Genomic DNA, 23,983 nt, shown 5'->3' with positions numbered 1-23,983 from the left:
CCACACCCCATCTTCAGTGGTGCTCCATGCTCCCACTGTGGGTAATTGTAATTGTATTGAACTGGCCAGCAGCCAATGCGCACAAGACTGCCAAGTCTGCCAAGTCCAGCTGTGCTGTTGCAATCAAAACACACTCACAGCTTTTTCATGACAATCATGTCATCAGCGTGTGTAATTCTGGGACAAAAACATGCCAACACACACACACACACACATATGTACAGAGGCATATTAACGTTCATGTCTCTAAACGTATTTGATCAGTATGACAAGATCAAGGACAAAAGAAACAGTAGAAAGGATCAGAATAAATACTGGGAAAAGGCTAAATTCACACAAGAGGTAAGTGATAGATGCTTTAGCAGTACAATGGTACAAATTTCCTCACCATACATTCTGCCCTGTGTGTCCCTCTCTCCTTGGTCCTTCAGCACTAATAATCATGTATTAACTGTGTGGTTGTTTTGAGCCTGAGCGACTGCTGATGTGTGAAGTTTTTGGTGAACATGCTAATGGGTCAGCCCGGATGTCACATCCTCTCCCCCATAGCCTGATTCCTATCTGATAGGGGCCCTTGATGGACAGTGATATGTGTAGACATTTGAAAAAAAAAAAAAAAAAAAGCTAGTTGTTTGTTTCTTTTCTCCATTTTTGAAACATTTCTAACTGGGTTCTAAAATTTCTCTCACTGGCATGCTTGCATTCACAAATACCCACATCCAATCACATTAACACTACGGCGCGGTGTGTAAGCGCGCTCTCTCTCTTTCTATGTACACCACTGGTGAAAGAAAACATTTAAAATACAGCTTCAACCATTAAACTATTGAATATTCACACATGCACAATTAAAACCCAGCAGAGAGCAGACTGCAGTGGACAGCAGGACTCTGTAACTGCAACTGTCTCAACTTATCAGCCTCTCCCCACAGCCTCACCTGAGCTGCTACACAGGGACCCATTTAATGATTTAAGTCTTAAGATCATGACTGATTGTGCACCTCTCTACTCTCTTCTGTGTGAACACCGCAAGCGTGTCTTGTGTCACGTTTCTAGCCTGAGCGGAGGAAATGGGCCGTGTCGTGTCAGTGTGAGCCGCAGCGCAGCACACATGATAGAGAGCACTTGAATAACTCATGAAAACCCTGTTCTCAACCCACACTAGACCAGTGGGAGGAACGCTTAGTCTTCTGCATTTACGTGTGTATGTCTGTGGGTGTGCGGTGGCCCCCTTTGTCATGACTGTTTAACCGAGTGCTTTTGAGTGTGTTGTGGTTAAGCCAGTGTAGCTGTGTGTGTGTGTGTGTGGGGAGAGGGGTGGAAAGAGAGCCTAAGATGAGTTTCTGTAAACGACAGGGGGGCCCTCACGGCTAAACAGAAATAGCCTCAGAGAAAAGAGAGGAAGACGCCTGTGCAGAAGGGAGCTGTGAGCAGTAGTGACAGATAGAGGAGTGAAGAAGTGGGGAGAGAGTGAAAAAAGAAGGGCAGAGAGTTTAGAAAATTAGATTTACAAAACTTTATAAGTGTAAATGTTTGTGTTAAAGAAAAAGAGAGCGGGAATAGATGCCCAGTGAAAAGGCAGTCCAGCTACACTGATAAGAGGAGACAGCAGCACTTTCCACATAAATGCACTGAGCTCTAAAACCCACTGTAGTGATGGCCTCCCCCGGGGTGTACTCGCGCACATACACACGCGCATGTCACTTATTTTTATGTGTCCGTGCCTGCTTCATCATGACATCTTCTACCTCATCTCTCAGTCTCACCTCGCTACTACCATCCTCTCCTTTACCAGCATCCACACAATCTGTTTATTCACCTTTCTGTGAACAAGAAGAAGAATCAGTGTGCAGATGTTTGAGAGTCTTTGTGTGTATGTTTTATGCACAGGTTGGGTTTGCTTTGTTGATAATGAGGAGCAGTTGCTATTGAACAACACAGTCAAAGTGGGGTGAAGAGATCAAATCCCTGGCACATTTGCAAAACAAATTGCAGGGAAATCATTATCATCTCCTCTGCTCTCACAAAGCAGCATGTACTGTATAGGCTGACTGTTGTAATGCCAAAAGATGGGGAAATAAATGGTTGGAGGGTGATAGGTATTGAAGGTTGGTCTATACTGATAAAATAAAATGGTGATGGAGGAGTATGGTGAGTTACTAGTGGAAGAGGTTTTAGGAGACAAGCCAGAACAAGCCAGAAAAGAAGAACTGATAAAGAATTTTGCTGCTCTTCAGTTCGAGCCACCTCAGGCCTCATCTCATTCACTCCAGGGGTGTCAGTACTTCCTGTGTTGCCATACAGCAGGGTCACGAGGACGCCTCTCACATGAAAAAAGAAGCAGGGATAAGATGCCTGCCAAGTGGACATCTGGCTAGAACCTCACCAATATATTTTATGTTGGGTTTTACTTTCAATTCAATCACCTCTTCAGTACATTATTTACAGAATCTAAAGAAGGTTCTTAGTAGTCCTTCAGGGGGTTTCTGGTGTGTCTTTAGGGGATTTTAGGGATCCTCTAGGTGGTTAAACAAGAGATTAAGATTTTGTGGTGATGCGTTCAACAGTGTTCCCCATGACTACCAAGAACGCTGTTCATCCCTCCAGCAGAGGTCAGTACACTTGAAGAATTTATGACAAGGAGCAGTGAAGAGGTTCTGGAGGCTTGTGGTAAAAAATCACATTAGTAACACACTTTGGTTTCTTTTCCTTTAATTTGTCCCTCAGCTGTATTTATTCTGAGGTTATGGCTCAATGATTAAGACTAAATCAAAGCCTATACTGCTGTATGTTCTGAGTGAACAGCAAAAGAACACTTATCGAAGATCACACTGGTGTAAAAACTACTTTCAACTGAACCAGGCAGCATTATTATAGAAGAAAAATAGAAAAAAGGTGGAGAAAGGGGAGCGGAAAGCAAAAAGGACAACATTGTAGATCGTCTAGCATTTGGGAGAGCAAAACTCACTGGAGTGTGGGCGGTCAGCTCGGTCAGCTCTCTCTGGCTCCAAGGTCGCTGGGTGAGAAGGAGTGTGGTCACCTGCGGGTTGCGAGGGCACTGAACTTGAGCCCACCTCCTTACTGGTCCCAGCCCCAGTCTCAATCACAGCACTAGTCTGAAAGATATAAAAAATATAATTAACATCCTTAATGGCTTATAGACAAGAAACAAAGGAAAAAAAATCTGGACAAAATTAGGGTATCCATTTGTTAGATAGAGGTGGAGTTAATTAAATACCACTGAATCAATGAGTGACTTCAATATGAGCCCCCCAGATTAATTACCAACAACCCAAGACACAGATTCTGATTCTGCTAAACTAATCATGAAAATGTTACAACAGCAATATTGGCATAATAATGAAATCTAGATAATAAAAGGAGACTGATACTGCAAATATAGCAATTAACTGTTGATCTGACTCCATCATTGGTGCAACCATTTTTAGCTGCTGTCACAGTACTCAGATTTCTGCTATAAAAAGACAACAACTGAAGGGGATGCAGCACTGGGTGAAGAAGTGCCCCTTCCCTGAAGTGACAGAGCCACGGAACAGACAGACAGACAGAATCAAAGACAGAGAGAAACAGAGAGAGAGAAAGACTTTTCCTGACAGCCCAAGTCTGCTTGGATGTGGCTCTACTCTGCTCCCCTCCACAGCTGAAAGAGGAAAGAGGGATGACGCTTCAGGAGGAAAAACAAGCTGACCATGAAAAGAAGAGGGAGAAGCAGAGGGTGGCTGTCAGTGAGGAGAGAGAGAGAGAGGGAGAGAGAGGAGTGGGGGAGAGTTTAAAAGAGGCTGTGATGGCTCCCTCCATTGACGAGTAGCAGAGAGACAGGCAGGGGAGGTGCAGCGCATCTTAAGACAAAAAGGCACCCTGGGCTTATGAAATATACATAGCTCTCAGCTGGAGACAGAGACACAGAGCGACAGAGCAGGAGGGCCCTGAAGACTGACGAGACTCCACTACCCCTCCTAAACACACACACTGCTAAAAATAAAACACACAGACACATTCCTAATGACTTCTCATGAGGAGCCGGGGGGAAGTAGTTAGTGCTTTTTTTTTTTTCTTTCTTTTTTTTTTTTTGAATGCATGTGTGTGCATGTGTGTCTGTATGATTACATCCACACACACATTCACACACGCGTGTTCACACAAGTGTTTGTGAGCATCAAAATGCATCAACACTTCCTCCTACAGTTACAGACTGAGTGGGAAAAAACACAATAGTAACTATGACACAAAAACTGACAAGTATTTTGGCTGTTGGCCTATATGTAAATCTACCTGCTGGTCTGGGAGATTTTTTTTAACTGCCTCTCTTAGACCTGCCCACCTGCCCTCTCCTCTCCTCTTTAAGCTCAGACAGCTGCCTCTGCCACACCAGCACTTAAAAACCATTTAAATAGACCACACTTAACAATAAAATCACCCTTTGTTCAAGCTAACGATTCACCTCTCCCACACACTCCCAGTAGTGGCTATACCCCTGAAGTATTGGGATTCTCATGCGAGTGTGTTTGCGTGTTAACAGAGAGTGGGTTTACTCACTTCTTTGCTTTGTCAAGTACCACCATTTATCTTATCCTCCTAATCAGACGCATTGGGTGTGCCTTCCCAGTTTGTATGCCTAACATGCAAGGTGTAAGTAAAAATAACGTGTAGGTAAATAGTCAAGTCTGAGCCTGGAGATTAATCTACTCCAGACGATAAACACAACAAACATGCCTGCATGTTTCCTAACCTTTTCTGTCTCTCGCTCTCTCTTTCAGCCTCCTTGCTGTCTATCTTCTTTCTTTTTCTTTCTTTTTTTTTTGAGTAAAGTGCACATGTGAGGGAATTGTTTATGAATTTCACATACTGTATATTAAATTGTGAAAGTATAAAGGAGGAAGATATATATCTGCGTTGACAGATACATATATAGTATAATATTCTCATTTCACTCATTTCATTACCTATACAGTTGGGAGGAAGTGTGATTACTTGCTTCTTCTAATTGTTCAACAGAATACTATAGTGGGTGCAAACAATTAGATTTTTTTTAGGTAACCAGAATCAGAGAGAATCAGAAACCAGAGTCTACAGCTGTAGTTGCTAACCTGTTGATTGTGTTTCAGTCCTTCATTTTCATGGTTATAATAATAAACATACAATTAAACTTATGGAACCCTTTTGTGCCTAAACCTACTTAGGTTTAGGTACAAAACTACTTGGTTAGGTTTAGGGAAATATTGTGGTTTGGGTACTTCCTGAAGGTTAGAGGACCTTCATCATCACTGTTACATTAATAAACATACTGTCAAGGTTTTGCAGCAGTCATGGATAAAACAAACTATTGGTTTTACATTCAGTAGTTTAATAGTTAAACACACTAGTAAAATAGAACTAGGATATAGCTGTATTATTGCCTTTTTTAAATTCAAGAACCGTGTCTGAGTTTAAATGCACACTCATGTTGATATATGCCCTGTGAATGGAAGCGGAATAGACCAGAGACATGTAAAATGGAGCGCAAGAGTCAGGAGGTGAAATGAGAAAGATCTACAGAGGTAGCAGTAATTGAGGTTAATTCCACAGTTCAGCATTATCATCTCTAATCGGTAAGAAGGAAGTTGGTAATGGATGATGTCGCAGGACACAGAGAGAGCCTGCCAGCTGAAATCACACAACAGTGCAAAGTACTGAATGCCCTCAAAGGATCACAAGACATTAGCAGCCCAGCGCAGATCATGATAGGAAGCTGCAGGTAAACAGAGTCCGGAGGGCCTGTGGGCTTGCACAGGGAAAAGTGCTTGTGTGCCTGCATGAGTGTGTTATAGAGCGAGAGGCATGTCAGTCAAGACAGTCACAACCTCTCTAGTCATCTGCCTGTCTCAACCCACATCTCACCTGTCAACCTCTTGAAGCGGTGCTGACACCGTGTTGCACGCGCACACACACACACACACCCTGCTCTGGGGCTTAGTATAACTTCCTAGTAGTGACACACAGTGAGTGATGAGGCACATGCACATCACCCAGAAACACATGCATCCTCTAGCAATTACTCTCTTTTTTCCCCCCTCTCTCCCACACACACTCGTTGTGACCTAGCCCAGGCCTCTCCAGGGACAAGCTATTTCATCACGGCCGTGCCCGTCGATACTTGAGCCCTGCGCAACATCTGTACACACCTACCAGATTCATTAAAGAGGAGGATGGAGTCAAAAAGCAAAAGGATATGTCAATAAGCAGAGGAGGAGGCCACACATGTGTGTATGCATGTGTGTCACCAGGGGGGCAGGGCCATCCATAAACGCCGCTGACAGTCTAGACAGGAAATACACTTGAGGATGTCGATAAGTTAGTCAGTGGGGGTGAAGAGAGATCAATAGGAACACAGGATGATGTCAGTGGCTCCAGATGAGATCACCTGAAGCAGCTAAGAATCTACATATGAGGAGTTTAGATGTAACATTAATTGTATTATCACAAAGTGTTCTGTGTTATCTACTTTACAAGAGTGAGAGGGGGAATAAAAAAATCATTGTTTACTACAGGAAATTATACATTCATGAATTAGTCCTTGACATACTCCTCCACATCCATCTTAAGAGTCAACTGAGCAAAGACTTTTGAAAGACCTTCAAGCAATAAATCATGTAATTATTCCTTAGTTTCCTCCAGTGCCAAAACCAGCTGTTGTTCTGTCTTCACTGCACAGGCATTACCAGTTGAATCACTATTGTATTACATCATTTCACACTGGAGAGCTGCAAACTAGATGTTTATTCATGTGAAAATGCCATTGATTATAACTTCAACATTGTTGAGAATAAGTACCTCCAGAAGCATACAGTGATTTTTGCTTGAGATTTGGGGAAAGTGAAGGCGATGAAGCTGATTTCACCCACAGGATGCAACTGCCCTATATCACATTGCCTCTCTTGCCATGGTTGTGAGCGCAAGCGCCTGTGTGTGCACACACTCGGGCAGGATGTGTGTTTGCGTGTGTTCTCAGCTCTACTGACATTTCCTCAAACGTGGTTGACATTTCCAGGGGATTTGAAGATTTGATCCCTTCTGTGTTTGAAGAGTTGTGTGCTGCCCTCCTCACAACACTGAGGGAAACGCTGCAGCGGATCCCGGCAGCGTGCCCTGCCTTCAGGGCCTTACTCCACAGCATTTGGAGTAGCCCGTTCTCACTCACCCGTGGTGTGATCAGGAGAAGACCTGCACTATACATTGCCTGCCTTTTAGAGATGACTGGTTCACTGCTTGGTCTTTTACTTAGTCTTGCTGTTTTCCCCTGAGCTGTGGGGTGTTTCTGCTTCTCTCAACTGAGGCAGAAAAGCTATCACCAAAAGATATGAGAGAAGAAAGTAGATAGAGATGGTGTGGGAGGGAGCAAGAGGGAGAGAGAGCAAGAAAGTGTGAGAGGGAGGGAGAGAAGGCGGGAGAGATCTGTTTCTCCAGCTACAGGCTGGTTAGTGGAGCGAACTGACACAGACTGACATCTCTCTTCCACGGAGACCAAGTTAAAAAGAGCCTCACTACTCTTTGTCCATTACTCTCTCTCTCCCTCTCTCTTTCTCTCTCTTTCTACAACATTCCCTCCTCTTACTCCTTCAGCTGTCCTGCCCTCTCTCTCTCTCTCTCTCTCTACCTCCTCTCTCTAATCACCCTGCGGCTCCCATGTCTTGCTTTTTCTGCCTGGATGAAATCTGCAGCAGTCCTGTCCAAGCCCCGGGCTCAAATTACACCCCACCACCCTGTGCCGGCCACACATTCACAATCAAAACACACACACATATGTACACACATGCAAGCCCATACAGTAGCCATGAGGAGGCCCAGGGCCCAAACACAGGTCAGGCTTGGGTCAGTCAAGGGCAGAAGGACAGAAGCAAGTCTCACACTGAGTCTGTTCTGTGGGCAGCTGGATAGACACAGTAAGACAACGAACACAAAAAGATGCATATGAGCATGCAGAGATGCACATGCATGTGCCAACTAGCCCATCAGCCATCTTTAACTTGTAATGGGCTTTTAATGTTTATAGAGAATTTGGCTCTCTTATTTGATTGTCTGCATGACTGACGGGGTAAAAAATGCATATATACACACACTTACGCACAGTGGGATTACTAACCCCACAGCTACAAAATATACAATATTATCTAAATTCATCATGTCATCACCCCCGAAGTAAAACACGTGCAATTACAGCTCAGTTGACTATCATGTATAGCCAAACAAAACAACTGCAACAGTAGAACCGGTGCTGGACGCAAGATTCAGACTGAATCAGCAGTATGAATTAGGTCGACCTGCACCTGCATGGTGCACAAACACACTAAGGCAATCTCCCCTGCAGTACAGGATACTGGTGGTCCAGTGGATCAGCCAAAGTGGGTGGTCATCTGACCTCAGAACTCACTATCATCCTGTCCTTCAAATGCTACTGATGTCACGGTTGTAAAACATGTGCATCCTGCTGGAGAACAGAGCTCAAAGGAAGGGAAGCACGGCATTTGATGTATTGCAGTAAACATTTCGCCGCTCCCTGGATCTGTTTGTCCCCGGGAACAGGATGCATGGGTACAAGTGCCTCGGTGACTGCGTGATACTTTATTGTTCCCTGTAGGGCACTTTTTCTTCCCCCACTTCAAGGCATGTCATAGTACACACAGCAGGGAGGGATTCAACGACTAGGACGTCCACAGTATCACTGTATATTATCTGCATGAATATGTGTTGTGTCTCTTGCTCATGTCATTTTTTATTCTTTTAGTTAATCTTCAGAATTCCGATTCAAGATCATCAGACTGCTATTTCAGAGTTATTCAGATTTGAAACTTGGGCCTCAAATCTAAGAGAAAAGAAGATAGATGGGTGTCAATCAATCAAGAAAAATGTGCCTCCATGGCGCTACAGTGTGTCCTTGGGCTAACGCACCAAATACATACATGCACTCAATCTTACTCTTCCTCTTCCTCAGACACAATGCTTTATACGCAAAACGTGCATGCAGACAGGTGGTCACGCACACACACACACACACACAACTGGTGACAACTGCAGGGCTGCGTCTCAAAGTCTGTTGGGAACTCTAACAGGAAGAGGGTAAGTGCTATCGATTGGCTTCTTCCTGCTTGGCCTGGCTGTCGAAGCAAAAACAAGCTGACCGTTTGACCGTCTGCTTTTCAGTGAAGCAAACAATTACATGTACACACATAATCACCACACACATGCACGTCCAACACGCACATATACGCACGCCCTGTGCTCATCTTCCAGTTTCTGTAGGATTTAGGGATACACCTGAAACTGTCCACTGTCAAGTCCTTTATTGTATGTGAATGAAGAAGATTAGGAGTCATAAAGAAAAGAAACTCACAAAATTAGAGTTTAATATAATAGTTATTAGCGGTAATAGAAGAATTTGTAGTGATTAGCCCTGTTGGTCAACCTGGAAATGACGTGTAATTGCCTTAAGCTCATGACCATGAAAAGGATTAAGTGGGTGAAGAAAATAAATGAATTAATAAATGAAATTAATTTGCCTTTCGTTTAGTAAGTCAAGGAAATCTGTTATGGGTTATGTTTGTGGTCTGTTACATGCTTTCAGACTGTTCCTGAATCTGTGTTGTAATTATTGCTAAGACATGTATATGTGTAGCGAGGACAGCAGTTACGTAGACAGACACTTGGGTCAATGTAAAAACAGTCCTCTGGGCAGCACTGTGACATTATGAACAGAAATCTCTGCTGCAGTCGGCTCTCCTCGATGGCATTTAGATATGAGACGGAGGAAAGATGGAGAGATACAAATCAGGAGGAGGGATTAGTGGATGAGCAGATAAAGAGACTGAAGGAGACAGAGAGGCTGCTCATTATGGTTTAACAAATCAAAGGGAGGGATGGAAAAAGAAAACAGCAGTACAGGGGTGTGCATGTGGGTGAAGTTGCTCTAATGACACTACTTCTTCTATCCAGCCATACATGCTCAGCTTATCTAATGGCCATGATTGATCGGACATCTCTGGAGTATGGCGCAAACAGATCAGTCTCTAACACTGACAGGGTACTGAGAAGTACAACAAGACTAAGAGTCTGCAGTGAGTAAACATGTGCGCACATTCCCTCTCAAACTCAAAAACATAGTGTAGACAGGAACAAAGTGTCTTCTACTAGTCAAACTAACCAAATGATAAATGAAATACTGGATGATTAAAGTTGAAAAACGATGGTGGGACACTTTTAAGATGCAATCCTGGCACAGAGAAACAATCAACATCATTGCCTTTTCAGTATTGTTACTAAACACTGTGTATTTTACTCCTACAGTTTTCTGCCAGCCAAGGTACACTGCAGTTGTAAAACTCTCTGTTATCCAGTTTTATTTACCATGATTTAGCGCATCATATCAAAAGTGCAGAGTAAATATGAAAATCTTCAATATTAACCACGTTTGTATCAAAATGTCATTTTTTATGGACAGACTTTATTGCTCCATTTACTGGTAAATGTGAAAGGCTGGTGTCAGCCAAAAACACTGCTGCACTCATATATCTGTGGTCAGGGCCCAGGAAAATATATACAGTAGGTAATATATACAGCAGAGCACAGCAAAACAACTCTATTCTCCAGAGGGAGAAGAAAGTGGGGAGACAGCGAGAACAAGATAGAGAGAGATACGTAGATAGAGGGATAGAGGCAGAGAGAGAGAGAGAGAGAGAGAGAGAGAGAGAGAGAGAGAGAGAGAGTGAGTGAGAGAGAGAGAGCGAGAGAGAGAGAGCGAGAGAGAGAGAGGCACAAAGCGCTGTTTTCTGCTGGGTGGGTAAAGTGTGTCCAGGGGGCAGCTGAGTGAGCACACACAACACAAAGCCTGTCATTAGTCCCAGCTTTCTGCAGACACAACAAACTGTGTGTGTGTGTGTGTGTGTGTGTTTGAGAGAGAGAGAGAGAGAGAGAGAGAGGATGACATTGCGTGCATGTGCGCCTTTGGGTGTGCGCAGAGGTTATGTATGTGTGGAGTTTCAGACGTTGACAAAAGCCTGTGTTGTTGTGCTTGTCTTCTCTGATGTACAGCTCCTTCAGGATCACAGCCCTGTGCAGTCAATACTTTCCTGCCTGCTTGCGTGAACGCGTGTGTGAGATTAGCTGCAATGTATAGACCCCACCACCACCACCACCACCACCTCCCCGCCCTGCACCCTTCTCTTCCCCTCCCCTCTCTTCTCCTCTCTCCATCCTCCTCCCTGTATCTCCCTCTGACACCACACACACACACACACACACACACACACACACACACACACACACACACACACACACACACCGCCTCCTGTCTACCAGCTGCCACTTTACAGCCATTCATCAGAGCTATGATTAGTGAGTAGAGGAATGTCATGTAGCTACAGCCGACTCCTCACCCCAACCCTGACCTTTCACCTCTGGTCGACCCTGGACAACCCCGGGGCTGCAGCAGCTGCTTTTACACTGTGCCAACACACTCCATTAGGCCTGACACCTGCTTCTACAACACACACTGAGTCACTGTGAAAGACATACACACAAACAGAAATGCACATGTACGCACAGAGATGCAAAAGATGGCAGCAGCAGCAAGATTCAAAACAGTTACTTATGCACAGGCACACACACACACACACACACACACACAAACACAATGGCCTTTACACATGCTAATGCAGTAAGGCGGCCCTTTTATGAGATTACACAGTCATTACAGGGAGAGGGGTCATGAGGGGGCACCTGTAGCTGAGCGGCTCCACAGTCTATCAGGAGCCTGTGCACGTAAGTGTGTGTGTGTGTGTGTGCGAAAAAACAGCAAGAGAATAAAAGAGAGTGACACATAGTACACTGTATGTAATCTATAAACTGAAGTATGTGTAAACCTAGAGCAGTGTTACAGAGCCAATACTAGCGCCATTCAGTGGACACTGTGCATATGCTCGGTGTGCAATAAGATACTCTTTGTATGAGTGAGTGTTTCTGTGTGTGTGTGTGTGTGTTTTTGTGTGTGCCTGTGTGTGGGCCCCAGGCCGACTCTGACAGCTCAGTGCTAGCCATCTGCTGGCAGTCACACCAGGAGAAAGCAACCGCAGCCAAACAATGGAGAGCAATGACAGGCCAGGATTTGTGGGGAGTTTTGTATGTGTGTCTGTGCACGCATTTGTGTGTGTGTGTGTGTGTGTGTGTGCGTATTTTGGTGTGGTGAGCGCGTTTTCCCTTCAAAGATCCAAATGAGCCCCGCTCTATGAGCATGTGCAGAGGGGCGTGGCCGTTGTTGATAGGCTGTCTCTGTTACCAGGCGATAGATTAACAAGCCCAAATGGCCATCTGAGGGGGATAGATAGCATGGGCGAGTGTGGTCTTTTTTTCTGTCTGTGTGTCATTTGCTGTCTGTCTACTGTACGTTTGTATGTCTGTCCAACCCTTTTCTCTTTTATCTTCTCTCTCCGTCTGGCTCTCCTTCTCTTTGTAAGTTGCAAGTTGATATGAATATACAGTCAAAAGCTAGGTGAATGTGCACTAATGAACTTTGGTTTGTGCATAAAGTGCAGATACAGTACAGTACACTTGCCAGCATTTCTTTTACAGACTCTTTCCAATGTACAGTATGTTTGTCAGCCTCTCCCTATTTCTCTCTCCCTATATGCAGGTAGAGAGCCATCATGGATGCAGACAGATGGTCGGGTGTTGGGAGGAAACTGGCTGCCCGGATGTGGTACACCAGTCTGACAGCAAGCATCATCCAGCTGGGTACAGGCCTACAGTGCCTCCTAGAGAGAGCCTGCCAGGTGGCCAAGAAACACACTGCTGGTCTCCTGCAGCCACTACACACATAACCCTCTGGTCACTATTCTGCTGTTTTACCAATAAACACAACACAGGGGTTGTTTCCAACAAAGAAATACAAAAAAAAGTCAAGACCACAAGTGAGAGGCAGAGAAGCTGAAAAGGAAATGGCCAAGCAAGGACAGGAGGCAAATGGCTGATTATGAAAAGAATCCCTCTCTCTGCACTCCATTTAAAGAAAAGTGTTTGTGCCCATGTGCCTGTGTTGCTTTGGCCATCCATGTCTTTGTATGGCAGCACTTCAAAGGCAGTCCTCAGTAAGTTTCTGCTCTTCCATCTCCTGCTGCTGCTAGTTTGTGTGTACGTTTGCGAGTGTGTGCGTGTGGAGCCGTTGCCTCCTGTAGCTGGGGGCTATGGCTGATCACCACCACCGCGGCGAGGTTTGGAATGGCATGCCCGCTGGCACACTAACAGGGCACACCTATTTACACAGGCCCAGACTGAATGGCAGGCATTGTCTGGGTGAGAATGCAACACTTAAGCTCCTGATTAAGGCAGAACAAAGCCCTGAGGGGCAAGAGTGATGAATGCATGGAGCGAGAGAGAGAGGGAGCCAGAGAGGGAGGTAGGAAGAGATGAAGGGAGAGCAGAGAGGGGAGGCTCTGTAAAGGGGAATCTCATCTGCTGTTGCTGTGGGAAGGCGAGATAGGAGGGGGAAATTGAGAGAAGAGAGGAAGGGAAGGGGGAGAAACAGGCGAGAGGACTAGAATTGGCAGCGATGTAAGGGACTAGAAGAGAGGCAGGTAGAGAAGTGAGAATATTAGGAGGTAGGATGTAAGGAGAGAGGCAGGTAAGGATGAAACAGGGGGAGGCAGGAAGGAAAAGAGGAGGTGGGGGATGAGCAGAGAGGAAGCTTAGGGAGAGATGAAAAGACAACAGAGAAGGAGCCAAGCAGGGAGGTAAAGAGAGAGGAAAGAGGAGGGAGCTGCTGTCGTGGTATCCTCACTGATAAGGATGAAGTGATGCTACAGTATTACAGCAATGAGGTAAATAGACAGATAGCACCCTCTAATGGTACTTGTGCACCAGGAATGTGCTCTCCATCCTGCCCCCTCTTGCTCAGGGAGTTAACAGCAGGCAAGAGGGAGAGGCCAATCACTGCCAAATTTTCAAATCAATTAAAAAGACAATTAACAAATTTGAGCACTGCTATGAAGCACTGCTATTAAAATTTTAAATTTACACTAACAAGTGAAGGATGTTTCCCAGTTGGAACAAAAACAACTGTGATACTGTGGGTGACACCAGTGAACAATTTCTTCTCTTGATTTAGTGTAGTGTACAGAGAACAGGGCCACATTAAGTTCAGTGTGTGTATGCGTATTTATGTGTATGTGTGCACACTTAGTGGCACCTTGGCAACGTATGGGCACAAACACAATGTGTATGACAAGGGGTGAGCTACTCCCCGAGTGTGTGTGTATCCTAGCAACAAGACAGACGTAGTAGCAGTGCAGTGAGCAGCTGGCAGAACGGGACACAGAGGCCACGATGGATTTATCACAATGTGCATGTGTGCATGCTTGTGTGTGTGTGTGCGTGTGTATGTGTGTGTGTGTGTGTGTTACATTTAACAGCTGTGAGAGATTTCGATGTGTCTGTGTGCGTGCACATGCTATGCATCCATGCATGTTTAACGTTTAAACACTCATCACTGTGTCAAGCTGCCATTTGCAATTGCAATGATAACAACCAAGATACAGCCACTGGCATCACATGATCACAGTTTAATGGTTCACAGTTCCCACATATAACACACACCAAGAACCAATATTATTTGTCTGCCAGTGATAAAAAAAAAAAAAAAAAAATCAATACATCTGTTGGTCTGCATGTTTTTAGACAAATAGTTAGATTTATGCATGAATTTGTGTTAAAGTGATAATAGTTGTGCATTTGAACATCTATGTTGGATATAGACCACACATAGAACATTTAAAGCAAGTAGGTTATGAATAAACTAAACCAAGACATGTAAAACATGTAAAACAAAAGTGGCCAGTGTAATCACCAAAATGCACAACAATCTCAAGATTAAAAATGGAAAAGATAGGACGTACAAAGGACGTAAAAAGATAGGCTGTACAAAGTCTGATAAATTGCCTCATGTCACTTGTGTCAATTGGGATGTAGAGTTAGAAAGAAGTGAGCTCTGTAGCCCAATCCTCATTTCTGTTTGAGGCTAGTGGGTCAAGGTTACATTAGCCGCTATGAGCATAACACAGCAAAATCTCCAACCCCACTGTTTGTAGTTTGTTGTTGTTGTTGTTGTCAAATTGCGTTATGGGTTATGTAGGATTAAGGTATAGGATACAGGGAGTCATTTAAACCTTTTCAGGTTCCCAAAATGGGAAATTTATCAAATCAGTATCCAGTTGTGGCTCACTTGTTTATCAAATCATGCTAATGCTCTTATCATGAATCTTGTGGGCTCATCAGACATACAGAAGACCTAAAAGTTCAAAGAACCCCTGGTTTAATCTTCCTCACGCTAAAGATTAGACTGGATGTTTGATACATGCAGTGAATGTTGGCCTACAGAAAGAACAGCCTTATCTAATCTCACACTCCATCTTATCATCAGGGATATTTGTGAGTCTCATAGACGGGATGCAGATGATTATACACACACAAGCACACATCGGTTGCAGTGCCAGTGATCCTCAGGCCCAGCTGTGCACCAGTAACTATGGAAGTTCTCCATGGTGAGAAGGGGCTGGCTTCCAAACCCCAGGCCAGTTGGAGGGCCTTGGCCTGGGCAGAACTCTGTCTCCATAGGCCTCACCGTCTGCCAGCTTCTGCTCCATGGAGGAACATCATGCTACAGATAATCACCAACTCAAAACCACTTCTGGAGCACAGAGCCAAGCCACAATAAGGAGATAACACATTTCAGCAACGCTGCTGCAATCATCTGGCCTCATACCATATGTTCCCATGTTCTTTTCTGTTTCTGTCTTTAGATGCTTAGCTGTGGGGTGAAAGAGTCAGTGGAGATGACTCAGAGAAACTCTTCTCATCACTATACGTCTCAGCAGATTTGAACATTAACCGAGGAAAATGCTGACACTAACCTCATCTGCAGTTCCTTATTACATAAACAGACAACAGTGAAGCATTGGATAGGGACACGCTGTAACGTTGAGACTAGAACACGCTGTATCTGTGTGTCAGGGTGTGTGTGGATATATGAAATTAAAGTCATGATCAAAACTAACATTCAAGACACTCAGCAAATGTCTGTGTTTGTAACCACAAAGAGGAAAGTAGAGATACAAAAGGAAGGAGACAAGAAAAGGTGAGCTGCTTTGTTTCTATTTGACTCTCTGTGTGGAATGTTGTCGCATCCTCAGCCACCCCCCTCCACCCCCCCACCTCCACCTCCACCTCCACCACCCCCACCCCTCCTTTCTTTCTGTTTCTCTCCAGGCTGTCTTGGGAGGTGTGATGTCTTTTTAAACGGCGCCAGCTTCATGTGTTTTTATGTCTGCTCATAAAAAAAAAGCGGCTTCCTTTAAAGGCTCCGCTCACCAATGACTCGCGCTCTCGCTGTCACAGGATGACAAGCGGCACCGGGAATGACAACAGAGACCGAGAGACAGAAAGAGGGAGAGTATGAAAGAAAGGAAACTAAAAAAGACAGGGAAGGAAAGGAAGAAAGACATCTTTCCAGTTTTGGTTTAACTACTATTTTTATTTTGCTCAGGGAAAGTTGATTCGCTCTTTTCCAGTGATGCCCTGATTCATATTCACAGTTACATTAATAAGTGGGAGCTGCCGAGTACAACCACAGTCCTCTGGAGCAGGAGTTCCCAAACTTTAAATCTTGTGACCTCTTACAAAAAAGTTGTGTCTTGCTGGGGCCCCTTGCCTCGTTTCATATTTCTATGAGTTATAAGCAGTTCCACCAAAGAATTGTTTCCTTGCTAAACTTCTCAAAGGATTTTATTTAAACTGTTAGAGGCTAAAAAGCAACGTTTACAGAGAAGTCCAAAAAAATGAAAACAATGAGCATTTTTTTGTCTTTCCTACCACATTAATCATCCCCAGATTTATCTTGTGGTCCTGGGTTGGGAACCACTGCTTTAGAGCTGGCCACTGAGAGGCTGTAGTGTAACTGTTGGGAGTTTCTTTGCTAAAAGGCATCTTTAATAATAATTGTTCATGGAAAGTTTCTCACCCGCTGTCTCTTATCAGCCTAAAAAATCAAACCATCAATCCACATCTCTTGTATGTCAGATATAATGACAGACCAAAAACAAATGGAGTAAAATTCTCTGCATTGCCCCCAGCATTAGCCCTGCGTGAAAAAAAAACACAGCCCCCTTCATTGATTTGAATGGGACCAGTTCAGTGTCGTAGCAGGGATACCAAAACATGGGGCTCCAGCAGAAAAGGCGGAACAAGGTCAAGTTTTCCCACAATACAATGCAATGTCATCTGACAAGACGGTATGATGGCCAGTCCCAGTGGATTGCTTTGTATCTTGAACAGCATTTTTCTACTGTTTACCTTCCCTCCTGTCTGTGAGTTTTCAAAACCATGGATCTGTTACACAGACTGGACTTTCTGAGCTGTATTTCAAGTCTCACTGGTACTTAAAGCAACACACTTCCACCAGCACCTTGTGCTATTTTAATGCTCGTCTGTTCTCAGTCTAAATGCCTGCTAATGATACACTGGGACCCTTACATGTTTTAGCTCTGATAGCAGGAATGCATTAAGCTGGATGTGCTGCTCATCCTCAAATCAGAGATTAAAGTACCTCTGATTGACTCAGGATGTCTTTAACACCCAATGCTGTGCTTTCTTAGTTAGTCTGTAGTCCAGACTAGAGGCTCTCAGCTTTTTCCTCAACATGGAAGTGTGATTAGCGGAACAGTCAGCACGCAGATACACACTAAAACACACACAGCTGGTTCACATGCAGGCCCCGAGAGGCAGACCTCAATGTAACCATAAAATGCACCAGACACAAACACAATCTCCATAATACTTCATACATCAACCCCCTTACCTCCATCTCAATCCTTCCCACCCTCACCCATCATCCCCCCCCCCCCCCCCCCCCCTCTTCTCTATCTCCTACATCCCGCCTCTCCTCTTTCCCAGTTGTGGCCCACCTGGTTGTGACCCCATCTGGATCTGTTAGGGTGTGTGATGTATTTTAAGGCCGCATTAACAGCTACCCAGCACAGCCCCTGTGACCACATTAAGAGACCATACCTCTCGATCACACCTCCCAACCTGCTCTCTCTCTATCTCTTTTTCTCTGTCTTCCCAGAATCCATCTGACATTTCTTTTCTTCCAGTCCTTGCAAGAGTGTGTCCACAGGCTTAACAAGATCGATCACTCCTAACTCCTTGTACTCCCTGCTAAATCAATGGCTCTTTGTCTCGTTAAGCACTGGAAGGAACTCTGTGCATTCATTTTGTGTGTGTGTGTGTGTGCGTGTGTGTGTTGGAGTATGAGAAAGAGAGGCAGTGGGAAAGAGAGAAAGACAGTTTGGTAGTGTAGAGGTGTAATGTAACGGGAGAATCTCACTGCGGAACAACTTAGGGTTTATCCTGGGACACAGACAGACCATTAAAGCGAGCTGGGATCTACTTCCTGGGGGGGCAGGCGGCAAAGAGGGTGGGGGTACGGCACATAAAATAAAAAGAGCACTTATGTGGATGGGTCAGTGCAAGAGAGAGAGAGGTATAAGTGACAAAGAAAGAGAGACTGTCTGTATGTCTCTGCGTGTGCAAGACTGTATGTGCAATGTCGAGAGAAGTGAGCCAAACCTCACCACTGACTTGGCCAGGGCCTCTGGAGCCAGAGAGAAAGCCCTGCTAACCACAAACCCTCTCTCTGTGTGTGTCTCTCACACACACACCATTGCTGAAAGTGTCTCACTGTGTGAATACGTCATTTCAAAACATGTGTTACTGGCCAGGAAAGCAAGGGAAGTAGCTTGTGAAAGAGAGAGGGCTATAGAGGAAGAAAAAACAGCAGAGGCCAGGACAAAGTGAGCGGGGAACAACGCTGCAATTCACTCTCGTCCCGAGCAAAGCAAACAGGAAACGCACTCTCCCTCTCCACTTGTGTTACCCTCTCTCATCTTCTGCCCTCACCACTCCACTGTATTTAAATTCCTGTCGCCGTAGCTCATTATATTTCCCAAATGCACCCGAGTAGGTGGTTGCATCGCTGCACTTTAAGTCAATAGCGGGACTGCAGAGCCATGAAAATGAATAAGGATAGGGGCTCTTCATACAGCAGCACTGTGTAAAAAGGCCTGGGAGTGCTCATCTACAGCACGGCTGCTCTCGGCCCATTTATATTTCACAGTGACACTACATTAGCTGCCCCTGGATGAGCACATAGTCTGCAAGCCCTGCTCTGTACAGATATACAGCAAACACCAGGATGTGAGTACTTGGCTGTTGCAGTGCACAATAAAAAGAAGAGAGGAAGAATAAAGAGCAACATCCAAACCTGCGCCAGATGCAAAAAAAATATCAAACCTTTCATAGGACGCAGACAATGAAGTTCACAGGTACAGAAAAGGGCTAAAAGATGCACCTGGAATAAGAAGATGGAGTGATGATGGAAAAATGATTTGATATAAAGGTCTCTCACCTCAAACTGATCAGTCTGTCTCCTCAGAGCAACCCAATCTGAATGCCCGGACAGCAGACCCACACATCAAGACATAATCAGACACACAAACCTCTGTCTGTGTCAACACAAGCTTGTGGGAAGGTTGAGGAGTGTTGCTAAAGGTGGGTGTGTGCGGGCTTTCTTTGGCATGTTTGTTTTTGTTTTGCTCTTTTTTTTTCTAACACTGAAGGTTGAGGCAAAGCTACACAAAGCTGTGTGTGTGTGTGTGTGTGTGTTTGTGTGTGTGTCAGAGAGTGTGTTAGTAGGCAGAGACAAAAGGAGCATATGGCAGCAGCGGCCAAGGCTGTAAATTAAACATAGAGGAAGATTAGATAATGAATGTGTGCTCTGAGACACAGAGACAGCACTGAGCCAGAGGCGGAGCAGATCACTGTGAGACCAGAACCAGGAGTGGAAGAGTGGGGGGTTAGGGCGTGTGTGTGCAGTTAACCACATATTAAACACTGACAGTGACTAGCTGACATGACAGCCTTATTTAAAAAAAAAAATACAAAAAATGAGAAAAATGAGAAACACAAAGGGAAGAGAAATATACAAAAGCTTTTAATGACAGTGACACCGGTCAACAAGCCTGGAAGCAACATGAAGACGACCCAACAGCCCCCACCCCCATACTGCTTAAGAGAACTGGACCCCTCTGCTCCAAACTAGACAGCTGCTGCTGAGCTGAAGCAAAGCTGCATCTCTGTCAATAGGATTACTGAAGCTCTTCTCAAATACACAGCCCAATGCATGACATCACACATACAAACCAACTATCATACACATATGGCTATGTACACACTCTACATAAACATTCCAAAGCACTTCAAGGACAACTGTGTATTAGAAAGATGCACTTCACTGCACAACTGTGGTAACTCTAGAGTAAAATACAAGTACATAAGTGCATTTACTCAAATACAGTATTTAAGTGCAAGTTTGAGTTTTTTACAATTTCATAGTAAATGGTAAATGGTTACCTTTATAACACACTTTTACCCAATGCCCTTTCCAGTGCTCTAATTCCCACATAAACACACTAACCTAACCATTGGGTGATGGATGGATGGATGGGCTCAAAATAATAAACATTTTATATAGCATCCCTATCTACAGCCAGCTGTGTCACTGTAGAGATGGGACTAACAGCTCATCAGAAACAAAGATTGTCCAATTCATGCACATCACACTAACAAAAACCATGCCCCTACAGTCCAGGATGACTATGGCCCTGAGATGATCGCATCATTATCGTGTATAAAATGTGGTGATGGTATCATAGCTTGGGTTACCCTGTGATGCCAGGCCCAGCTGATGTTTAATTCTAGTTTTAGTCTACCTGCCAGCTCTCTTACAAATTGGCACTAAATGTCTGACATGGGATTAGAAACAGAATCTGTACCACATGAACCATATCACAGCCGTCAACTGAGCTTACAAGCTTATACGCTTCATACATGCAACTTGCACATCCACGCATAGCACTTACAAATTGAAGCTCATTGCGAACCTCTATCTCAGTGTAAGAGGTGGGAGATGGGGTAGAGATAGAGAGAGAAGGGTTTAGGGTAATCTGTCACTGTCTCATTACTGGGCCACATAAAGCAGGGAGGGAGGGTTAGGGAGGCGGAGATAATGCAATAATATAAAAACCATGAGAACAAGAAGACAGGGAGGGAAGAGGAGAGGGAGGGCCAGGTTATCCTAATTCAATAATGCGAATCAGTTGGGAGCAGATGAAACTGACGTGTACCTAACTTGAGTTCCTGAGTAATCGTTTGCCTCTGAGAAAAGCAGCAGCACCAACAGCAGAGGAAGAATGCGCTTCAATCAGGGCTCCAGGCTGAGTTTTAGGAGCACATGAGAAGTTTCAGGAGTGCATTCTAAACTTAAGGGTTAGCCTTTACATCTACATTTACATGTTCACATGCAAACATGCTATTCGAAATACTGATAATTGTATTGCACACATTAACAGGGACCCAGAGGACCAAAATCATAAAATATTCTCGGTTACATAATATGTATTATCCATATTATGGAGGCTTCCCTTTTTAAGATCCGAGAGAGAAAAATGTTAGAGATTGTCTATATCACACTTTATTGATAATGTGCTTGTTGTTTTATATTGTAATATCACATATCCATTTACGTAAAAAATGTGCAGCTTGTTGAACTCTTTCCTTACATGACTGGTGGAGCCCTCCTCTTTCCCATCTCTTTTATCGTTTTCTGTTGAAGCCTCTGATGTGTGCTGTTGTTTGAATATTCTGTAAGCTCTAAATTCTCAGGAAAATTAAGCAAAGCTTGCATGCGCTGTGATCCACTGGGGCAGAAGCCCGAGGGTGACCGACACCAACAAACTCAACAAACTGATTCAGAAAGCTGGCTTAGTCCTGGGGGTGGAGCTGGACCCTCTGCATGTAGTTGCACAGAGCAGGATGTTGTCAAAGCTCCGTCATGGAAAATGTCTCCCACCCTCTACACAGTGTTCTGGTTAGCCAGAGGAGCATGTTTAGCCAGAGACACAGAATGACTAAGTGCTCCACTGAATGCCACAGGTAGTGTTTCCTTCCTGTGGCCATCCAGATACACACTTCCTCCTCTTTTTGCTGATGTTGAAGAATTTCTTCCATAATCTATTGCCACCACTGCTAACTTACATATTATTGTAAATCACTTATGTCTGAACATCTATATCAGTGCTCTGCTGTAATACTACTCTTGACCCACATTATACTTTTCATTCAATTTGCTTCTGCACTTTACAGTTAATAAACTATTAAAAGATACTTTGCAAGTCATTTTTTGCCCTTTTGTGCATACTGTGATTCTTCCTCACACATTACCTTTTGCACATTTGCATTTGTACATTTTTCTATTCACTTGCTCTGTACTTTACTACCGTTTGTAGTTGTCCTTACTGTATTCATTTATTAACTTCCTTTTTCTTTACTCCATGCTGAGCATTTGCATGCAGAAATTTAATGCTTACACTGTAGAGCCTTGACATTAGGGTGAAAACTACAAACTTGTCTATGCATAGCTATGTGTGTGTAATGCATGCATTCCTATAGAAGTGTGTGTGTGTGTGGGTATGTGGAAATGTGAGTGCAATTACTAGTGTATATAATTATGAAAAGCTGAAAAATTCTGTATGCTGTGAAAGAATGTGTCCACTTGGAAGCTCTTGATATGTCAGTCACCAACCCTTTCAGAGCCACACCATCACTTTTGAGCCAGTCAATCCAAAACCTAGTGAGCGAAGCTCTTTAAAGCATACACATACAATGCACCACACACACAGATGGCTTTGCCTGCACCCGCACGCACCACTGCTACCTGTAAGGCTACCAGGGGGGAACCATAATCACGCAGACAGGAGGTAAAGGTGATCTGCTGGAGCCATAATGAGGGAACACTGTTGTTGTGATCCTCTCACTGCAGCTCTGATTACAGCCTGGTGTTCAGTTTCTACGCTAGGAGTAAACACATGAGAGCACTGCTGCTGTGGGGATGTGACAATACATGAGCATGCACACACACACACACACACCCACACACACACACACACACACACACAGGTGGGTACACCATGCATACAGAGGCAGAGCAACAGAGGCAGAACGTGAATGACGCCTAGTGCCTTCATGTGTGTAAGTTTAGTAGGCTGCAGCCCAACACGCACCACTTTCCCCGCTGGCCGTCTGTCTCTTCAAAAGACAAAGCATGGCCTTGCTGCCCTCAGCTCATTAGCAGCAGCAGAGAAAGAGACAAACAACACGTATGCACATATATTTACACACAGCCTTGCTTTCTCACTGACATGCTATGGACCCTATGGCAGTTTAATGGCATTCAGCAGTGGGTAAAATAGTGTAATCTGCATGCTAATGCACAAAACATGGCAAGGAAGAACTAATGCATATCTGACACTTTGTTGACTCACTACTTGTGATGTGTTACAAAACCATTAAAAACTATATTGGTAGCATCACCCCTCCTCTAGCAATTCACTGTGGTACTGTAAGCGAACTACAATATGCCTTTTTTTACTGCCTGTCAGTGGCTTTACAGAGCTTCCAGCCTGCCACTAGGGATTAGCTCAATACTCAATTCTCCACTCAATCTCACCACCACACACGCTATATAAGGGGATCTGTGTGTGTGCGGCTGCACATGTGTGCACCGTATGTGTGTTAATGTGTGCGTGTATATACACTCAGGGGTGATATTAGTTAATCATGGCCTTCACTCAGCATAAATAAAGACCAATTACTGTGCTTCCCTATGGGCCCTTCACTATTAGCACACTAAAGACCCCAAAGAGTGCTGCCCCATAGCTAATACAGGCTTGGTACAACAGTCTGCCTGCTGAATCATGATGATAAGCACTACAGAGGGTAACAGAAGGACAACATTCACAACATCATAAAGACTGAGGCTGGATTAAACGTA

At 44.3% G+C, this 23,983-nt stretch overlaps 1 protein-coding gene across 2 annotated transcripts in view; it reads right to left on the bottom strand.

Annotated features, from left to right (window-relative positions):
• The window catches only part of gse1b (Gse1 coiled-coil protein b), a 164,662-nt gene that overhangs the window by 109,936 nt on the left and 30,743 nt on the right, over positions 1 to 23,983 (bottom strand). For both annotated transcript variants that reach the window (XM_018667906.2, XM_018667908.2), the window contains exon 2: positions 2,969 to 3,116. In XM_018667906.2, the coding sequence (XP_018523422.1) occupies positions 2,969 to 3,116 (148 nt within the window). The remainder of the gene's footprint in view (positions 1 to 2,968; positions 3,117 to 23,983) is intronic.

The sequence above is a fragment of the Lates calcarifer genome, linkage group LG2 (assembly GCF_001640805.2).
Source record: "Lates calcarifer isolate ASB-BC8 linkage group LG2, TLL_Latcal_v3, whole genome shotgun sequence".
In the NCBI taxonomy this organism is placed as follows: Eukaryota; Metazoa; Chordata; class Actinopteri; family Centropomidae; genus Lates; species Lates calcarifer.
The sequence above is the reverse complement of the archived record's forward strand: the minus strand, read 5'-3'. Positions and strand labels throughout refer to the sequence as shown.